The 19,210-nt window shown below is 42.7% G+C and overlaps 1 protein-coding gene across 3 annotated transcripts in view; it reads right to left on the reverse strand.

The window, feature by feature from the left end:
* The window catches only part of SCYL2 (SCY1 like pseudokinase 2), a 1,725,360-nt gene that overhangs the window by 167,497 nt on the left and 1,538,653 nt on the right, over positions 1 to 19,210 (reverse strand). For all 3 annotated transcript variants that reach the window (XM_044087896.1, XM_044087898.1, XM_044087897.1), the window contains one exon: positions 16,527 to 16,625. In XM_044087896.1, the coding sequence (XP_043943831.1) occupies positions 16,527 to 16,625 (99 nt within the window). The remainder of the gene's footprint in view (positions 1 to 16,526; positions 16,626 to 19,210) is intronic.

Raw genomic sequence — 19,210 nt, forward strand, 5'->3', positions numbered from 1 at the left:
TGGGAACTTGCGTGGACAGTTACTCAACTTTCAACCAACACTGTCCTACACTGCACATCTTATAAACAAAGGGATTGTGTCTAGATCCATGGATGTCAATGTCCCCCTTTACTCAGCCGTCATTGAGTATAATGTTACTCTTTGGGATGTATCTGCCTAGACACATGCAACAAGTGGAAGACCCTCAAAGATACTTTAGTAAAAAGATACAAGGCCTACACAATAATTTACATATGGACTGACTCAAAGCCCTGTCACTATACTCAGTATCCCACAGACTGATAAGTAGTGAACTGTGTCCGGCATACAAGGCATCCTCTGACCAAATACTGACGGATTTACTGCACATCAGCAAGTCAAACAGCATCAGAAATACTCAGCCTAGGGATCTAAACTTCTTCTGCAACATCAAAAGAATGGTTTGGAGGGACAGGTATAACTCACAGAGAATACCACTGCTCTGGAACAGACTCCCCATTCATGTAAAACAAAGTTCATCCCTGTTCCTATTCAAGGGCAACTTGGATCTAAGGACTGGAAACAAAAAAAATATACCACAGGACTGTACCCTGTACTATTAATGGACAGAGACAGCTCCTAAATGCTTTATCCCATGCATAGGCTCCCTCAAATTATATAAGGTATGATCCCAGTTAAACTCATTAGGAGAAATATATAATTCTCAACCACAGGATGGGTATTGCCAATGTAACATCAAATGGAATATGTTAATTTGAGCACCAAAAGGGAAACCGGTTAGGCTTAAAACAGTCCAGAAGGGCAGCTAGCCCAGTACCTACCTATTAAGACAGAAGCTGGTTATCTATTAGATAGCTGGGGAAGTTGCATATGATGACATTTTTCTATTGTTTTTGATAAAGGAGATAAAATGACAGTTGGTCTATAGTTTGAAAGACCTGTGTTGATTTCACCCTTGTGCAGTGGAATAACAAATTATTTTTCCCCACAGTGAGGGGGCTTTATTTCAGATGGATTGATTTATTAGAAATGAAATTGGATATGCAACAGCCTCGGCTACTATTTTAAGATATTCACCAGGTAGACTGTTAGATGCAGTTGTAGTAGCCTTTAATTTTTTGAGGTACTTTTTGATGGTATCTGTGGGAACTGGTTAGGAGGAAAAACACTGAAGGAGGTTCTTGATTCAGCATAGGCATCAGAGGTCGATTAATCTCCTAGTTAGTTAATGACTGTACTGTGTGTATAAAATGGACATTGAACTGGTTGGTTATGGGATAATTTTGTTTCTGTGTTTGGTGCTGGCTGTGTAGCTTGTCCTGGATTTAACAGTTTTGGATTATTGGTGTATGTTTTGATTACTGCGGTGGTGGTGCTGCGGTAGCATTGTCGCCCCACAGTAAGACGTCCTGTTCGATTCTCAGCTAGAGCGTCTTCTGTGTGGAGACGTGCGTGAATGGGTGTACCTTCGTTGAAGGTTGTGCGTCAGAGCCGGCAACTCAGCACGTAAACATCTACTGCCAATCATTAGCAGACTGGAGTTCCGCTATGGCGACCCCTAACCGGGAAAAGCCGAAAGACACAACAAGTGTATGTTTTGATTACTTGAGTAATAAGGTGTTCTTATCTTTGGTGAACAGTTGTTTTGTTAGGTTTCTTAGTAGTCTATATGCTAGTAAAGTGGGAGCGGTTTTATTTTTATTTTATTTATTATTTTGGTCCAGACTTTTCAGGCTTTGTCTCTGTTTCACAAGTTGCTTAGTTGCTAATGACAGCTATGGGGCAGGGTTGGGTTTGCCTCTTTTTATTCTGGGGTGGAGAGTATCTTTAGAATGCCTGGGAAGATGTTACTGAACTCAAAAGACAGCATCATCTAATGGGGAGGGGTCTTTACTGACTCACAGTTAAGAAGATGCAGATGTTGCAATAAAATGTCTTCATGAAAAGTAGTAAGCATTCCCACCAGGCTTCAATGATGTGTTTTGGGGCTGTTGCTTTGGTACCTTATAGTGCAGATTGGTAAGTGACCACTTAGGCTGCATGACAGAGTTTCATTGGATGATATTTTATTTGGAGATGGTGGCAGGAGCCAATCAAGTGTTGACTGTCTGGCTGTGGCTTTGTCAAATCTAGCTGGCATGGTTATAAGTTGGGTGAACTTGTACAGATGTATATTAATGGTTGGATTTTCATACTGTACAGCTGGGCAACTACAGCAGAGCTAGTAAGGGAGACAGCTAGAAAGGTGCTTGGTATGACATCTGGACAGAGGAAGGACGACAAGGAGACATGGTGGTGGAATGAGGAAGTACAGGAAAGTATACAGAGAAAGAGGTTGGCAAAGAAGAAGTGGGATTGTCAGAGAGATGAAGAAAGTAGACAGGAGTATAAGGAGATGAGATGCATGGCCAAGAGAGCTGGCAAAGGCTAAGAATAAGGCATATGAAGAGTTGTATGAAAGGATGGACACTAAGGAGGGAGAAAAATACCGATTGGCTAGGCAGAGGGACCGAGCTAGGAAAGATGTGCAGCAGGTAAAGGTAATAAAGGATAATGAGGGAAACATACTCAAAATCAAGGAGAGTGTGTTGAGATGGAAAGAGTACTTTGAGGGGTTGATGAATGAAGAGAAAGAGAGGGAGAGAAGGTTGGATGATGTGGGGATAGTGAATCATGAAGTACAATGGATTAGCAAGGAGGAAGTAAGGATAGCTATGAAGAGGATGAAGAAGGGAAAGGCTGTTGGTCCAGATGACATACCTATGAAAGCATGGAGGTGTTTAGGTGAAATGGCAGTGGAGTTTTTAACCAGATTATTTAATGAAATCTTCTAAAGTGAGAGGATGCCTGAGGAATGGAGAAGTGTTTTGGTACCGATTTTTAAGAATAAGGGTGATGTGCAGAGCTGTAGTAACTACAGAGGGATTAAATTGATCAATCACAGCATGAAGTTATGGGAAAGAGTAGTGGAAGCTAGGTTAAGAAGGTACATGATGATTAGTGATCAGCAGTATGGTTTCATGCCAGGAAAGAGCACTACAGATGCGATGTTTGCTCTGAGAGTGTTGATGGAGAAGTACACAGGTCAGAAAGAGTTGCATTGTGTTTTTGTAGACATAGAGAAAACATATGACAGGGTGCCTAGAGAGGAGTTGTAGTATTGTATGAGAACGTTGGGAGTGAGAGAAGTATGTAAGAGTGGCACAGGATATGTACGAGGGTAGTGTGACAGCGGTGAGGTCTGCAGTGGGAGTGACGGGCGCATTTAAGGTGGAGGTGGGATTACATCAAGGATAAGCTCTGAGCCCTTTCTTATTTGCAATGGTGATGGACAGGTAGGTTGACAGACGAGATCAGACAGGAGTCCCCGTGGACTATGATGTTTGCAGATGACACTGTGATCTGTAGTGAGAGTAGGGAACAGGTGGAGATGACCCTGGAGAGATGGAGATATGCTCTAGAGAGAAGAGGAATGAAGGTCAGCAGGACTAAGACAGAATATATGTGTGTGAATGAGAGGGAGGATAGAGGAATGGTGAGGATGCAAGAAGTAGAGGTGGCGAAGGTGGATGAGTTTAAATACTTGGGATCAATAGTTCAGAGTAATGGTGAGTGTGGAAGAGAGTTGAAGAAGATAGTACAGGCAGGATGGAGTGGGTGGAGAAGAGTGTCAGGAGTGATTTGTGACAGACTAGTACCAGTAAGAGTGAAAGGGAAGGTCTACAAGAGGGTAGTGAGACCAGCTATGTTACATGGGTTGGAGACAATGGCAGTGACTAAAAGGCAGGAGTTTGAGCTGGATGTGGCAGGGTTAAAGATGTTAAGATTTGCATTGGGTGTGACAAGGGTGGACAGGATTAGGAATAAGTATATTAGAGGGTCAGCCCAGGTTGGAAGGTTTGGAGACAAAGCCAGAGAGGCAAGATTACATTGGTTTGGATATGTGCTGAGGAGGGATGCTGAGTATATTGGGGAAAAAGATGCTAAGGATGAAGCTACCAGGTAACAGGAAAAGAGGAAGGCCTAAGATAAGGTTTATGGATGTGGTGAGAGAGGACATGAAGGTGGTTGGTGTAACACAGCAAGATGCAGAGGACAGGAAGAAATAGAAACAGATGATCCGCTGTGGCGACCCCTAATAGGAAAAGCCGAAAGAAGATGAAGATGATGATAGTTTCTGAATCTATATTATCACCCAATATTATGGCTACACGAGGGATTTTTTGAGGAGGCCCAGCAGAGAATATCTTCCAGCATTTTAGCATATTTACCCATGGCTGCAACTGCCTTGTAAGTGTTCAGTTTTAGCATGATTAGTAGAATTTCTGAGTTGGAGAAAATTGTCAGGACGTGGGAGCTATCTAGTTTCCTATCTTTCAACCTGGCCAAACCCTCTAGTGGCAAAACAGATAGGTGAACCCACTTTATTCCTTTACAATACAGCTGTCTGGAAAGATCTGCTTTTACAGTGTTCTACAAGATATGAATAAACTAATTAACAGAGAGCAGTATCCACCGCTTAAAGGTAAAAAGTAGTATCAGAAAAACATATTTTATGTTTAAGTAATGAATGCCAACCATGCCATTATGCAGACACAGGTATTTTAGAGTTTAATTTACTTTCAGAAACAGTAGTTTTCCAAAGAGATACTGCACATGTAACTTGATGTTTACAGCAGCTTCCAAGCCTTAACAGAAGTTATGTGCTTACCATAGCAATGGATCCTTTTCATCCGTAGTCCATCTGTTAGACTGATGGGATTATGCTGTTTGTGAAGCCAATCTGACAACTCTTTTCTAAGTCCTTTCACAATGCACCTATCCCCATCCTGCCTCAGATCAAATTTGCTGCTACTACAAAAGTGGAGTAGAATGGGCTTCAATACATGTCCTACTACGTCCATTCTCAAATGAATAATAGCAATTTGAAAGGAGAGTGAGTTCAACGCCCCGGATCAACTGGTCAACACCCCCACCAGAGGTGAAAACATATTGGACCTAGTCATCACCAACATGGGCGATCTGTGTTCCACACCAGAGGTCAACACCTTGCTGGTTAGATCTGACCATAAACTTATCACTCTGGATATCCACATTCTGCCACCACCCCTGGTCAAAGACACAACCGTGAAAAACGTTTCAAAAGCAAACTTCACTTTACTTAAGACCGAGACGGGAAGTTTCAAAGTCCCCATGCTAAATGATAACGCTGTCCAAGCTGCAAAATCTTTTACTAATGCACTCTATGGGCACCTACAAGAATGCATGGATCATGCTATCCCAAACAAAACCAAGACTCACTCCTCCAAGAAAAGGAAACCAGTCTGGTGGAACCCTGCCATAAACAAGCTATACAATAGAAGGAGGAAACTAGTACAAAAAAAAAAAAAAAAAAAAAAAAAAAAGAGTAAAATCCCAAGAAGGGAAGACATCCCTGATCAGTATCAGCAAGAAACTACATTCCCTCATAAAATCTTCCAAGGCTAGCTTCGAAAGAAAAGTTGCCATGGACTCCAAAGATAACCACAAGGCATTCTTTAGCAATGTCAAGAATCTAAGTGGCAATTCTCAGATCTGCTCGGAGTTCGTGCAGAATGGCACAACATACACTGAACCGACCGATATAGCCAACATCCTGGCAGACAGGTTCATTGCAAACTGCACCCCCCCCTCACCCCCAAAAGGGCCCATAACTATACCAGAAGAATGTACTGCCCCTGAAATCACAGACACTCAGGTTAAAACAACCCTCTCCAAAGCCAAACATACAGCATCAATGGGACCGGACGGTGTCCCAGGCTGCGTCCTAAACTAGCTCAAAGATGAACTAACCCCTCACCTAAACACACTGTTTAAACTCAGCCTCTCCACAGGCTACATGCCCACAGAGTGCGCACAGCAACAGTTATTCCACTCCACAAAGGTGGAGCCACAACAGACCCAGAGAACTATCGCCCTATAAGCCTGACTAGCTTGGCCTGCAAAGCTATGGAGCGCATCATCATGGATCTCATTAACAGGGACATTCGAAACCTTCAAACACTGGACCCTACCCAGTTCGGCTTTTTTAAGGGCAGATCATGGCTCTTAAACCTGGTGGACTTCTTTGAGACAGTTACCAAGGCTACAGACGAGGGAAAGGTGGTCCACACAGCTTACCTATACTTCGCAAAGGCCTTCGACACCATTCCCCACTCAGGTATTATAGACAAGCTCACCAGCCTGAACATAAACCCCTACATCATGAGATGGGTTGCCAACTGGCTCATGGACAGAACCCACATGGTACTTCTCAGAGGTACAGGCAAGCACAGGAGGACCATGGCTGACCAAGTTCGCAGATGACTGCAAACTAGGGGCTATAATTGACTCTCCGGTTGACAGAGACATCCTCCAAAAGGGTCTCACTGAGGCAGATACCTGGTGTCAAAACCATGGCCTTAAGCTAAATGCCAAAAAGTGCATAGTCATCCCCTTTGGAAAAAACAAAGTACCCACAAACTACCACATAGGTGGTAGCCCCCTAAATACAGAAGACGTAATAAGGGATCTGGGGACCCAAGTAGATAGGAACCTCTCCTTTGATAATCACATTGTCAAAGTGGTTAGAAAATCCTTCTATGTGGCCCACATAATCACAAAAGGGTTTGCATCCAGATCGAAAGAGGTCATTGGGCCCCTCAATGCATCACTCATCAGACCCATCAGAGAGTACAATGCCCCATTTGAGATGTACCTTACAAAACACCTGCAACAACTGGAAAGACCACAGAAGTACCTCACCAAGAGGACCACTGGCCTCAAGCAGATGCCCTATGCAGCTCGACTGAAGAAACTCCAGCTGCACTCGGTTGCATACCACCTACTCAGAGGTGATCTCTGCCTGACATACAAGGCCATGTCCAGCCCAGAATTAATGGACATGCTCCACCTAAAGAAAACCATATCCCCTCGAGCCACACGCTCCAGGGGTCTAAACCTCACCACAATAATAAATAGGATGTGTGGGAGGGATAGATTCCTGTCCCAGAGACTTCCCATGCTCTGGAACAAGATTCCAATCTACATTAGGCAGAGCTCCTCGCTAACCCTCTTCAAGAGAAACCTTGACGAGTGGATGGGAAACAGAAAGTTTACCCCAGGGATCACTTCAATGGTTCTGCTGGACAGAGGCACAGGGAACTAATCTAAGGGGGTGGTGAAAGCCAACACATTCCAGCTAGGCTTATAAATGCCTTTGGGCAGATAGCCTAGTACCTACCTATGAACCTACGAAGCCGAAGGAACAGAAATGAAATGGATCCAATGTTAAGTACATAACATTTGTATCCTACTTTTATGTCATATATCAGCTTCCACTAACAGGACAGAATCCCAAACTACCTAATTTCTTGGGGAGAATTGTGACAAGATGTTTTTGAAGACTGAAGCTCAAAAGGAAGATCTAGATCGATTGAAGCTCAAAAGGAAGGTTTAGATCTATAGATAACGTCAAAGTTGTGATGTTTGGAAAAGGGCCGCAACAGAGACCAAGTTGCTAGTATCATCCACTAAAAAATTTCTGAAGGTGGTGGTATATACTGACACTGATGTGGTTTAAAGAAAAGAAAATTAAAAAAATGCACTGTTGGTCCACTAACAGAAAACACAAAGACATTGGAACACAGACATGATGTAATACTCTAGTGTTGATCCAGTAAAAGGTAACTGTAAAAGCTGTATTGGTCCAATAAAAGGTATTTTATCAGGTCTGTATTCCACAGTGCAGTGTCTTTTTGTGTGACCTAATTAAGTGAGCCTTAGGCTTTGTTTGCAAGGGCTTGTTTTTCAAGTTCTAGGTGAAGCTTATACATTCTGAGAACGATCTGGAGAGCTACTTTAGACAGTTTGCATCCTAATCTGGAGAAGGCAAAAGGAGTAAGGAGCTGCAAATACCTTCTGAAAGATTTTGTGTACTGAATGTGCAACCATAACTGTCTATGGACATTTAAGGAATAAAGAAGGAATTCTCATCTGTTGAAATAGTTTCAGAAGAAGACTGGAAAACAATAAGGCTGGTTGAGATATGACACAGAAGTAACTTTTGAAATCAAAGATGGGTTGGTTCTTAGAGAAACTCTGTCTTTGAGGAAAACTAAATGAGGTCAGAAAGAAAACTGCAAGTATATTTGAAATTATTTTTGCTGAGTGATTGGTCCAACAAATAAGTTTTCCATGACAAAAAAAAAATTAGTTCAGCCAAGGATGCAGGTTCAAAGTGTGGCTGAGCTAATATTTCTAATATGAAACTAAGATCCCATGATGATGATTGGTTCTTAATGGGGGGAATGCAAGAAGAAGGTTCCCTTAAGGAACTCTCTGCACAGTGTTTGAGCAGCAAGGATGGAAGATGGAAAACCTGTGTGAAAATTGAACATGACCAACAATTGCACCTTAACGGAATCAGCCATCGGAAGAGAGGAAAAAAATTGCAGAGCAGCAGGAACTGGGATAGAAAAACAGTCTTGCCTTTGGTTAGAGGCTGAAATGGATTGTGTGATTGAATCTGGACCACCGTTTCAGAAAAGGCAGGATCAAACACCATTACTGGAAATGAAGAAACCGTGAGGTCATCCTGAAGTGGATTTTCAGGTGAGACTCACAGGACAGGTGGGATGAAAGATTCACTTGCAGAATGAGTGGCTGCTGCTTCAGAGGAGTCCAAAGTAAAGCAAGCCATATTTGCCTGGGCCATAACGGTGCAATGAGGTAAAATGGCTTGCACTGTGATCATACTGAAGTGGGTACTTTTTACACACAGCTTTACACTGCTTAAATCTAGCCTTGCAGATGGAGGTTTTCTGCAGAAACTTTGTGATCAAGGGAAAAGGAGGAAAGGTGTAGAGAATCCAAAAGGCTACTGACAGACTATAGTGTCCTTCGTTGACTGACCCAGTGGCGGGATGAGGGCTAAGTAGCCATTTGGTAATGGACAGGAATGTAAAAAGATTGCAGGACTAGCTCCAGCAGTAGAAGATCTGTTATGCTGCTGCAGACCGACGGGCCCACTCATGAGGCATTAGAATGGATCTGTGGAGCATGTTTGCTAAATAAATAGTTGACACTTCCCAGAATACACAATATCAGTCAATGCTCTGAAGATATCTTTATTGCCACACTTTCACGGCCTCTCTAAATATGGGATAAAAACTGATTCCCACTTGCTTGCTAATGTACCAGGCTATTAACATGCTATCTGACAGAATAGCAATCATCCCTACAGGAAAGCGATATTGAAGGGCCTGCAATGCAAGAATGATACAATCATCTCATGGATACTGATGTGAACATTCTCCAAGTCTGTCCAGGTTCCTTGTACAATTCTCCCCTAAAAATATCTCCCTACACCAGAGAGGAGGCATTCATGGTAGCGGAAACAAGACAAATGGTTGCCCTACAGACACCTTAGGAGACTCTAGCTACCAGTTTAAGTGTTGTTTGCAAACTGATGACTGGTGGATTGAGGTATTCCTAGTGCTGGGTAGTAGACACCATTTGAAAGTGAGAAGTCCACTGTAGTACCCTTGTGTGAAATCATGCACAGGGGATTATGAAGCTGAAAGGTGCTATCAATTTGAAAACCTTTAATACTAGAGCAGCTAGGGAGAGTGACCCTCTAACAGAGTGAATAGTGTTATCCTTAAGGAAAGTGGTCTTTCAGCTGGTAATTTTTCTATGCAAGATTTGCAATCTAAATGACAGCCAATGAATACCAGGGCCAGAGATGGATGAAAATGATATTTTTTCCACATTTACAGAGATACCAAAGGACAGACACAACTGAAGTAAGTAATCTCAGGCAGCTATAAGGGACTCCCCTTGTGGCTGCAGCTAGGGGCCAACCATCTAGATAAGGGAATATGCGTGTCCATCTGAGTCGCAGATGAACTGCACTTACCGCCATGCACTTGGTAAACACCTGGGGGGAGAAGTACTGTGATGAGTCCTAAAGGCAAAGCTAGAAACAGGTAGTGACTGGTTCCCAGAAGGAAGCATAAATACCTCCTGGATTCTTTTTTTTATTCTAATAAGGAGGTAAGGATACTGAGTCAGGACCAAGATTTGAGCTGGGAATGTAATAGTTTTGCTTTCAGAGACTCATAAGCTGAAAGTCCCAGAACACTGAAATTGAATGTGTGAAAATGGGAATATATATATATATATATATATATATATATATATATATATATATATATATATATACACACACACACACACACACACACACACAGATCTATATATATATGAATTCTGAGATAGCTGTGTCTTGGAATATATATTTTTCTCCATGGTATGGTGCGCAGAGTTAGCACATACAACTACACAGGGTCCAGGGAGTGTTAGCTACCTTCACTGATTGGGGGGGCAGTAAAGCAACTTGTCTCCCTGCGGAACATAACTTTAAGGAAGAACAGCTACTGTCAACCTTTAGTCTTCTTATCTATTTTTTTTTTGTAACCCTGGGACTTGCAATTCTGGATCTCAGAGTTTAAACAGACAACCAAACCTAGTAACCAACAGAAAGGGAATATAAGCATCAGAAAATAGCAGGATTATCTAATTAATGTGTTGCATCATGACATGTCAGCAAGTGTGCTCTAAAGGTAAAACCTTCACAGAAGATATGCCAGACTGTGACTGGTTTACTGGATGAATTCAACCACAGGACACATCAGCATAGGTCCCCAGTGTTAGAACTGATCTATACTTAAACAGAATGAAGGAGAGAGGATATGAAGTATGACTACTACTTTCAAATACTCAACAAGATTTTTTTAAGTGCGTGCATGCGTGTGTGTGTATATAAAATTGATGCCATGCTCCAACCACCCCCCCAACCATCATCAAGTGTGGGGTAGGAAATTTTCTTGGATGTTCCTGAGCATGTCCCTCTCTGCTGGGTGGAGGAAGTGGTTGCATGTACACTATGCTAAAATGACTGCAAGTACACAATTCCTCACACTCGCGCTGCTTACCTGAAGCATTGTGCACTGTTCAGCAAGTGATTTCCAGAGCCCCAGTAGCTGAAGCTGTACTTTTGGGTCCTCAGAGAGCACTTCTGTAGCAAATCATCTAACTTCCTACTTAGGCTAGCTGAGCTGATGTCAACCACTCAGTCTCATCCTTACTGACCTAGCTCTTCTAGCATCCAAGCTATTAATCGAACTCAATGTGTCTGAGCCATAGTAAGGGATGAAACCTCTATGCCACAAAGCCTGTTTGAATATACAGCAAGAATGAAAACACCAACGGGTAAAAAAAAAAAAAAAAAAAAAAAACACAGATACAACTTCAAAATTAGCAGTACAGAATAAACATGAAGGCAACAAGAAAAGTACAGTTGTGTACACTTACCATAAATGTAGATGTTCAAGTGTATTCACTGTTGCAGTCATTACATTTGGGTAATCTGCTTGCAGGTTGCCCTCACTCGGCCTGATTAACAAATGCTTGGGTCCTGTGTCGGTTGCTGTCTCTTCTTCCATGACATCAGGTCGTCAGGGGTATAAAACATGCAGCCAACGTCATTACATCAGTTTTTCTTGCCCCAGATGTCAGGTGCCCCCCCAATGGGGAACAAATAAACATAAAAACACAAAGGTACACCTCCAACAAAAAGCAAATACACCAAAAAGGCTTTTAAGCATAGCAAAGGAAAGTAGAGGTACAGCCAGAAGAAGTTAGGGGACTGGAGGGAGGGTAACCAGGACTGTAACAGTGAATACACTCGAACATCTACATTTATGGTAAGTGTACACAACTGTACTATGTTCTTCATGTTTCACTGTTGCAGTCATTACATTTGGGTAGATTCCCAAAGCTATGGTTGGGAGGAGGAGTTTATATAGCATTAGGTCCAGCAATAAGGCCCTGCAAGACAGCAGTGGCAAAGCCAGCTTTGGATTTAGAGAAAATTGGCAAATGATAATGCTTGGTGAAAGTATGTACAGAACTCCAAGTAGCAGCTTCTAGGATGTCCCTGGTAGGAACACCTCTGAGAAAGGCTGCAGAAGTAGATGCAGCCCTGGTGGAGTGAGATCTGATCCCCTGGGGGAAAGGTTTTCCATGGAGCTTATAGCAGAAATGAATGCAATGGCTTATCCATTTAGAAATGGTTTGTTTTGAAACAGCCTTCCCCTCTGCCCCTGCAGCAAATGCTACCAAAGGTTGTTCCGATTTTCTTCGAGGTTTAATCCTGTCCAAATAGAATCTAGGTTGTCTGTGCACATCCAAGGAATGCAGAATCCGTTCCCCTTTGTTCTGTGGATTGGGAAAGAAGGTTGGCAAATGAATGGGCTGATTAAGAGCCACACTGGATACCACCTTGGGCATGAAGGATGGATCGGTCCTGAGTGACACCCTGTCCGCATGAAAGATGATGAAAGGCTCCACTGCCATAAGAGCCTGTAATTCAGAAATCCTTCTAGCTGAAGTGATTGCTAAAAGGAAAACTGTTTTCCAAGAAAGAAATTTTAAATCTGCAGTAGCAGCTGGCTCGAAAGGAGGTAGAGTGAGTTTCTCCAATACAAAGTTAAGGTCCCAGGCAGGGGTTGGAGCTCTCCTGGGTGGTCTCAAGTTTTTGGCCCTCTGAGGTACTGCTTGAGCAGAGGATGAGAGAAGTGGGTAAGCTCTGTGTTATAATGAGCTGAAATGGCTGAGGCGTGGATTTTAATGGAAGAAAAGGACAGGCCCTTGTGAAGCATCTCAGTTAAGTATTGCAAAATCTGAGGTAAAATGGGTGCCGCTGTGCTCATCCCTTTAGAGTGATTCCAGGCACAGAATCTTTTCCATTTTTCAGCATAGGATTTTCTAGTACTAGGTCTCCTTGCCTCTAAGATGACATCCATCACTGGTTTGCTGAGGGATGATAGGGGTGAATTTAAGTGATTAGCCAGGCTGCAAGGTTCAATGTTGGAAGCTGAGGGTGCAGAATTTGGTTCTCCTACTGAGACAGCAGGGAAGGAGTCTGAGGCAGATGCCATGGAGATAACTGCGACACACTGCGCAGGAGGGGGTTCCAGTGCTGGCGCGGCCAGTCTGGAGTAATCAAGATCATCCTTGGTTTGTCCTGGTTTGACTTTCAGTAGAATTTTGGAGAGCAGAGGCAGTGGGGGGAAGGCGTAGACTGATAGATTTTTCCACAGAGCATCCACTTTCCAGGCTTGTTTGTGGGGAATCCTTGTGCAACACTTGTCCAACTGGTAGTTCTAGGGGGAGGCAAATAGATCTATGTCTGGGCTCCCCCATTCGCTTGTCAACATGTTGAAAATCCTTGGTTCCAGTTTCCACTCGTGTGGGTCCACGAGGTTTCTGCTTAGTCCGTCTGCCAGTGTATTCAATTTTCCTGGCAGGAATTGAGCTTGTAGGTGCACTTGGTAGCTCAAGGCTGTGTTCCACAATGCCATGGCTAGTCTGCAGAGGGGGTAGGAATGTGTACCCCCCTGCTTGTTTATGAACCACATAACCGTGGTGTTGTCCATCTTTGACATTAGTTGTTCTGGAAGAATGTAGTCCTTGAAGGCTGTCAGAGCATTCTGTACAGCTAACATTTCCTTTTGAGTGATATGTAGGTGCATTTGATTTGGGTTCCTTTTGCCCTGAATGCGCTTCCCTGCCAAGTGAGCCCCCCATGCATAGTCTGATGCATCTGTAGTTAGGGTTTGGGCAGCAGGGGTTAGTGTGAACAGTATGTCCCTTGTTTTGGTGGCAGGCCTCTGCCCACCAGAGGAACTCCAGATGTAGGCAAGGTATGATAGGAATCATTGTTTCCAGGCTGTGAGAATGTTGACTCCACAGACTTTTTATTTACCACTGTAGTTTCCTCATATGCAGTCTTGCATATGGAATTAGAAGAATGCAGGAGGCCATGAACCCCAAGGCTTGCAGTATTTGTCTTGCAGATAGCAGGGTTCTTGTGGCCTCCTGTTTGAAGTAGGTTACCAAATGAATTTGCTTTTCTAGTGTGAGGTAAAACCATCTGGGCAGTTGTATTCAAGCTTTCACCCAGGTGTTTAGAGTAGACAGGTCCAAGATTGGATGCCATGATTTGTCTTTTCTGGATACCATGAAAAGTCTGGAGTAGAAACCTTGTCCCTTTTCCTCTTCTGGCACCAGTTGAACAGCCCCCATGCTTAAGAGGGACAGTACTTCTTTTTGAGCCTCTGCCCACTGATCTGGGGGCAGGTCTGGCCACTCATTTGGTGTTGGCAAAGTGTGGAAATTAAATCTGTATCCCTGGGACATTATATTAAAAACCCATTTGTCCTGGGTTATGAATTTCCAGTTCTTTGCATGAAGAGCAAGCTTTCCTCCCAAAGGGGTGGTCAAACGATAAGTGCATGGGAATTTTAAATTCTTAGTTGATGGAGCGATTTGTCTGGAAGTCATTGAGACTGTTTACCATAGGGGGGGTATCTTGTTATTTCCAGATTTGGAAGTGGAGGCCCCCACTGCTTAGTTCTGAGAGTCCCCTGGGACTGAAACCTGGGGTTTGGCTTGAGAGGACCTGGAAGGGACTGGAAAGGACCAATTCTTAGTAGGCCAGTGCCTACTAAATCTCAGAGGTTGCACTTGTAAAAAAATATTTTACAGTTTGCACAGATTTAGCTTTATCTTCCATCTTTCTAAGAACTTCTTCAGCCTTGTTGCCAAACAGGTGGTCCTGATTTAAAGGAGCATCCAACAATTTAGCTTTAACATGACCATGCAAAGATTGCTCCTTAAGCCAAGCATGCCTTCTAAGCACTGACCCAGTTACAGCAGCCCTGCAAGAGGCCTCTAAAGAATCAAAACCACATTGCAAAGTATGTTTTACAACTTGTTCAGCAGAATGCATTAAGTCCTGTAAATCTTTACTTTCCACAGAGTCAGGAATCAACATCATTTTCTGTTTAAGCAGTCCAATAATAGAAGCCTTAATGCCCTTGGGCCCCTGAGAAATAGTCTCTGGATCTGCAACAGGATTTTTGAAAAGGAACGTGTGGGACTCAGGAACCCTGTAGTATCTGTCAGGTTTACTAGGAGCAGGAGGCAGGGAATCAGGGGCCAAACTAGATTCCGAGAACACATCATCAACAATGTCTAGTACAGGAGGTATAGCCAAAGGCCTATGCTGAGGCAGAAGAAGGAAATCTCTAAGCCTCTTTTTTGAATCAGAAAATTACTGGCTTTCCCAGTGGAAATGCTCCCTTATAGTATGTAAAGTTTCCTCAAAAGAAAAATCCTCAGGAGGGGAAGCAGAGGGAATAGAATCCTATGCATCAGAATCCTCATAATTAGGTACTGTCCATAATCCAGGTCATCAGAAGAGTCAGAAGAAACAGTACCCTGATTAGAAAATTCATAGTCAAGCTCAGCCCTAGGCCTCTTGGGGGGGGGGGGGGGTTGACTACCCCTGATTAGAGTTATTAGATCTTCAGCCATTTTAATCATTTGTTTTTTTAGACATAGGGGCCTGAGCATGTGGCCTGGGCGTCGTTTTTTTAGACATGGATCGAGATTTAGGCCTTAGTAATAAAGGAGGTGTCAATTTAATATGCAAGTCTGTAGGCCTGAATACACCCTCAGAAGCTGGTGCCTGCACAGCGGCTCTGGACCCATCCAAGGTAGAGACATCTGCTGGTACCATTGTTGGAAGCATCTTGCGGCATACCAGACTCCAAATGGGTCTCAGTAGAGGGCATGCGAATCAGAAGTAGCGGGTATCAAGGGCTGCGAAAGCGCCTCACTGAGTACCGACGAACTAGCTTAGGAGAAGCGTCGTCAGCAGTTTTGGACCTCGGTGGCCTGTCTCTGTTTTTATCTTTGCGTTTTTTCAGAATCCCGGTAGTCGGATGGCTAACCGACAACATTTCTGGATAATTAAACCGAGAACCGAAATATTTAGAGGCAAAAATATACCGACGACAGATAGGGCGCTGATTAAATAAAGCACAAAACTGACAGCAAGGTACGTCGTGGTCAGGGCCTAGGCAAGGAATGCAGTACGAATGAAAATCTTTATGAGGTATTTGCTTTCCACAAGTAATGCAATTATTAACTTTTACTGACATCGGTAAGGAGCAAGAAAAAGTTTCCCCAATGGGGTACTTAGCTTTAAGTTGAAGACTTTGGTTCTGAAACTCGAAAACGAAAATTTCAGGAGTTGGCCGACCGGCACTTACGAACTGCTTCTGCTTCGGGCACCGCACGGCAAGAAAGACTGATGTAATGACGTCGGCTGCATGTTTTATACCCCCTGACGACCTGACGTCATGGAAGAAGTGACAGCAACTGATGCAGGACCCAAGACTTTGTTAATCAGGCCGACTGATCTGCAAGCAGATTACCCAAATGTAATGACTGCAACAGTGAAACACGAAGAACATCACTTCTCCACTGAAAAGAGTACCAAACTGGCTGTAAGAAGCCCATTGCTGGACAAAAGAAAAATTACACAGCATATATTAACAGGGATTAAAAAAAACAAAATGCTAGCAGATAGGCATCCAGAAGATTGAATAGCTTACTTTTGCCTGCTGGCGTGATGTTGGCAGAGGTCCATTTTCTTTGCTCTCTGGTCCTCCAGGTGAGATTTCGGCTCCACAACTTTTAAAAATGCTGTCAATCTGTTAAAAAGAAAATAAAATGGCATTTAATACCAACAAGCAGCTGCTCAGTGAGAATGAGTGTAACCAAAAGTCCTCATTCAGGATGCAAAAAAGATAGCTCATGACATAATGTGAAGAAATGTCTGTACTTAAATATGACAATTCTATCAAGTTTCAAATTAAATAATGCTAACAATTTTTTTAAAAAATTGTATATAAATATTCAATATATTCTTATATGCCTACCTCACATACAGGAGGAGTGCTATTGTTCAGCTGCAGTCCAGAAGGGTTACTTTTTACATTGTATCAGATCTGGTAGTTTAAATGTTGGGAATTTAAGTTATCAGTTCTAACAAACTTTATTCTGCAATCCAGGGTTTGACTACTTCAGTCTCTAGTTGTCTACTGTGTCACCTTAAGTCACTTACACAGGCAGTGTTCAATTAGCTAACTGGAAACCAGACTGGTTCTAAGTAGGCTTACATGGCTAACAAATGGTTTAAATAAAAAAAAGGTTCTCCCAGGGATGCTTCCTCCCTGGTTGGTTCTGTGCTACATGCAGTATCACCTTGGGAATAGCCACTACCATCTGAGCTGCCTCTCTCACAGATTATCAACATACCCATAACAGTTTCTAGGGGTACACCTTATCCAGTGGCACCGAGAATCACCTGGAAATCATACTTCATCAATCATGCTATTATTTTCTGTCTGTAGCCTTTTCATCTGAGAACTTTGATGCCAAGTGACATCAGAATAAAACAAAAAAACACCTGACTATGTTTAAAAATCTAAAGTCAGAAGACCTGTAACATGACCATATAAAGCAGCACAGGATACTGCTCTGCAAAAATAACTAGCTCCTTCCACTCAATTACTCACATCTGCTCTTGGTTTGGCTACATCACCTGAAGGGTAGAGAACCTACTGCATCTAAAGCCATGTGCTACTTAAAGAACAAAAATAAACATCATTTTGCACTTATGCTGATTATTTTTACTGTTATTTCATAAGAATACTGTATCAATTGTTGCATTTCTCAAGCTTTAGTAGTTTCAAAGCTGAAATGTTTCCACTGCTGCTGTAGTACTTAATTACATTGTTTCTGCTGGTTTTACAGGACTGTAGCATCTCGACTGTGTGGTTTCTTTGCACTTGAGCTCTAAAACCAGCACTTTTATATTAAGAGGGTTTTCTGACAGTATTCCTGTACTTCTATCTGAGTTGGGTGGTACTGGCTGAAAGCTTATTGTTGTTTTCCTGTCTGGACTCTGGGCCTTGCTTGTTGTAAAACTTGTTTTTCTGATTCTATACAAGCCTAGTGTTTGTGTTAGGTTGCTCTCAATGCAGTGGCATTTACCAATGCTGTGAATAAATGCAAATGATTTGAAGTTAACATTTAACCTTACAACAACTATCTCTGTAACCTTTCCCAGTTCTTCTGCTACTCCAGTAGCATTTGAGTAGTGTTCAGAGCAGCATTGCCTTGTTGGATAGCTGCAGCTCACATGGAGTACAGCATTCATTCTTCATCTGTGAGCTATCATCTCAGTCTAGTTAAATCACCCCACTCTTCTCCCTGGTTAAATCCATAGTTAAAAAAAAACAAACAAAAAAAAAAAAAACTAAAATCATGGATAGGTACTTTCCTGCTATTTCTTTGGCCAGTCTTGTGGATATGGGCATCCTGAGGCAATGCAGCAATTGTCTCATGTACACTGACAACCACTTAATCCTGAAACAAAGTATATGAGAGATGTAGTTGCACTATGAAAAGTGAGACACTACTCTCATATTCTGATAAATCAAATGACAAACAGGTTGTCAGCACATGCACATCATTTCCTTTACTAAATAAGATCTTGACACAAACACATATATGCGGAGGTACAAGTAAATTGCCAAAACCTCAGAGGCTTCCCATATGCTACCCTCAGAAACCATACATGCAAACAAAAAAGTAAACAGTAACCACTACACACAAAAATACACATCCCAGTGTCTCCACAAGCAACTCCCTAAAGCAAAACACTATATGCTCAAACATCTTGGTCATTGGAGACTCTATCATGAGACATACGGACACTTCTCTCACTAGGATGGATACACAGGGGGTTATAGTCTGTTGCCTGTCAGGGGAGAGGGTATGCCCAATCATGCAGGCACTCAGGTCACTCAACCACAAGTACCAACTAGTATGACTAAGTCAAAGTCCATGTGGGTGTGAATGACCGGAGATGCACCTCCCAGGACTATATGAAGAGAAATAATGGACCTCTCTAGAAACATGTTGCAGGCTGGTATAAGCCTTGCACTGAGCAAAATTCTACCCTCACCAACAATGATACCACAATACAAACAAAAAATGATCAACTTCAATAACTGGCTTAGCTACTGGTGTCATTCCAAGGGGATTCACTATTTGTCAGCCTGGGATGACATCATCGGTAGACCATGCTGCTTTGCCGGAGATGGTCTGCACCTCTCACCGCTAGGCTTTCAAATACTGGCCAAGACTTTACCCACCCCCACAGTGTCTTTTTTATGGAGTACCAAACCAACAGACATGTCAACGTAACAAATTATTTTAATGTCAAGCC

The sequence above is a fragment of the Protopterus annectens genome, chromosome 11.part0, assembly GCF_019279795.1.
Source record: "Protopterus annectens isolate FY-2018-M chromosome 11.part0, PAN1.0, whole genome shotgun sequence".
Taxonomy (NCBI): Eukaryota; Metazoa; Chordata; order Ceratodontiformes; family Protopteridae; genus Protopterus; species Protopterus annectens.